General features: G+C 33.2%; 1 protein-coding gene across 2 annotated transcripts; it reads left to right on the forward strand.

Annotated features, from left to right (window-relative positions):
* The first annotated feature begins 437 nt into the window (after positions 1-437).
* LOC108573356 (dynein light chain 2, cytoplasmic) lies at positions 438-1,636 on the forward strand. Of its 2 annotated transcripts, none has more exons than XM_017935767.1 (3): positions 438-615; positions 1,097-1,214; positions 1,402-1,636. In XM_017935767.1, the coding sequence occupies exons 2-3, from the start codon at positions 1,107-1,109 to the stop codon at positions 1,561-1,563; spliced, it is 270 nt and encodes an 89-aa protein (XP_017791256.1). In that variant the 5' UTR covers positions 438-615; positions 1,097-1,106; the 3' UTR covers positions 1,564-1,636. The 2 variants fall into 2 exon arrangements, with proteins under 2 accessions (XP_017791256.1, XP_017791257.1); XM_017935768.1 differs by having other exon boundaries at positions 438-592.
* Positions 1,637-2,657: the final 1,021 nt, after the last annotated feature.

Raw genomic sequence — 2,657 nt, forward strand, 5'->3', positions numbered from 1 at the left:
TACTACAATGAATTTATATATATTATTTTTTATTTGGTGCTTTAAGAAAGTTACTTTCCCTTTAGAAAATGGCTGTTTTTCTTCAAAACGCTGTTATATTGTTAACCGCTAGAATTTTGTTAGTTTATATAGTTCGTACAGTGAAGGACACATTGTAGATTATAACGAAAGTCTTATAACAAGATTCTAATTCGATTCATTTGTGATAAATTTTCGATTAATCACATTATTCGTACATAATAAATTTTTTATGGAGTGTATTCAAAGAGATGAAAATCTACGCGGGTAAAAAAATAAAAGAACCGGTATTTCAACAAATATTTTATATTGATTACTCAAATTTGTGTTTACGCGGGTTGCTAGCAGCAAGGCATGTCGGGCCGATAGAAGACCGTGATAGAAGACCCTAATCGCGAGCCAATCAGTGGGCAGGATCGCGGCACGGGCACTTCAGTCTTGTACTCGATCGAGGAATAGTCGCTGTCGGTTTAAGCGAGCAAAAATTTTTGTGTAAATCTGTTCACTGAGAAAAAAATAAGTACACACAGCTACCGTGGCGGAATATAACGATCGTTTTCTTGTGTATTAGTCGGTGAGAGTGATATTTTGAAATAGGTATGTCGCGTGTTATTTAGTCGAACTTATTTTTTCTGGTTTTCGACCGGGAAACCAGGCTCTTGTGTCAAAATCGGTCTTTGATTATCGATGATTCCATTACCCGGACGTAGTAATTAATTTTCGAACGAGCTGCGTTCAATCGAAACCATGGTTGCGTGACACGAATTATGATTCTCGTCATTGCATATCGACAAAACATTATCCTCCCGCGTTTCACCTCCGCAACTATACTTCAGGATACTATTTGTATCGCGCTTCTTGAGCATACCTGAGATTTTATGGATTTTATGGATTGTCATGCCGGCACATGACGTATACGCTACTGTCAAAATTGCGCGCATTCATTACCCCAGGTTCAGAGAAGAAAAAAAAATACTTGCCTGCTAACAGTACATTTTGCATGCCGAGAATTGATAGATTGTGATTTCATTGTAAGTTGCACGAGAAATATCTTATTTTCTCTCCTGGTACGTTTCAGAGCCACAAAAATGTCAGACAGAAAGGCTGTGATCAAGAATGCTGACATGGCAGAGGAGATGCAGCAGGATGCTGTTGACTGTGCAACTCAAGCCCTTGAAAAATACAATATAGAAAAGGTATGTTTAGGAACAAGCTGGAATGTTGTAGCAGATTTTGTGTGTATGAGAGAAAACAGTACACATATCTGGATTTAAGTGGAGATAAGTTATAGTGTATTAATTGCACTAATGAATGAGATAGGAAAAAGTGACAAATTTGACATTGAAGGATCTGTATTGGATTAAGTTGTGTTTTTTATTCCAGGACATTGCAGCTTTTATTAAGAAAGAATTTGATAAAAAGTATAATCCAACGTGGCATTGTATCGTAGGACGTAATTTTGGAAGCTACGTGACACATGAAACAAGACATTTTATCTATTTTTACCTGGGTCAGGTAGCGATCCTCCTCTTCAAGAGTGGATAAATCGGAATCTATTCTATAATCACCATCCTTTCTTCCTCCTTTCACACAAGTTACATGGAATACCTTTAGTCACATCACCATCTGTAAGAGAAATTACAATATTGTGTATAATGGAAATTTGTTTTTCAAAAAATGAAACATGTGCTCCTAGTTAAAAGTGTGTGTATGTGTGTGTATATATAAATATATATATGTATGTATGTATATATATATATACACAGACACATATGCATATACAATGTTCATATATATAAAGTATATATGTATATGAACATTGGTACTACTGACTTTGCTGTTTTACTTATCTCGGGAGATAAGACAATGACAAAAATTTATGTAGAATCTATCGAAAGGGTAGGGGGATGATTAACTGAATGATAAGAAAGAAGAAGAAAGAAAAAAAAAGAAACAAATTGACATACAATCTTACATGTTAAAATGTATTGTGTATGCCAGAAAGTTTGTTGTGTTCTTGTTTTATATTAGGTATATATAATGCGAGGTTGAGTTCAATACTGGCGATTTTAAATTAATAAATTGTTAGTGTTTAAATACACTAAATGCACCTAAGTATAATGTAACATTCATACAAATTCATGTATGGTTTTTATTGTCTTTACTATGCTTTAAGAAAAAATTGTATCCAATAGTCGTCAATAATGAATGTAAGCCAAACTTTGATTTTGATTGTCTGCAATCGTTATTTTTATGTAACTTTGTATAAATTGTCCCTTTATTATTCTGTGATGCTGTGCAGCAACAGATCATCAAATTCTAGTTCGTTTGAATTCTGATGAACTTCTGTAAATTCAAGAATTGGAGGCTGACAAAAAGCTTGAATATTAATTATCGATAAACATCGTGTTAATCGTGGATTTGAATGTAATAACTCTATTTAAATTCATGCAGTGCTAAGTATAAGGTGGTTGCATAATATCTGAATCGAGTCATTGTCATAATTTTACAATTTTTTATATTGTGCACACCAGAATTTTGCTAATGTATTATCTTAAGGCAATATACACTTAGGGAATTATTTTTCTTTTTTTTTATTTTTATTTTTTCCATTGTTTTTTTTTTTTATATTAAGAAGC

The sequence above is a fragment of the Habropoda laboriosa genome, unplaced genomic scaffold, assembly GCF_001263275.1.
Source record: "Habropoda laboriosa isolate 0110345459 unplaced genomic scaffold, ASM126327v1 scaffold134, whole genome shotgun sequence".
Classification (NCBI taxonomy): Eukaryota; Metazoa; Arthropoda; class Insecta; order Hymenoptera; family Apidae; genus Habropoda; species Habropoda laboriosa.

Coding starts and splice junctions, on each gene's coding strand:
- LOC108573356 (XM_017935767.1), top strand. CDS start 1,107: ATGTCAGACAGAAAGGCTGTGATCAAGAATGCTGACATGGCAGAGGAG. Junction 1,215..1,401: donor AAAAATACAATATAGAAAAG/GTATGTTTAGGA, acceptor TTTTTATTCCAG/GACATTGCAGCTTTTATTAA.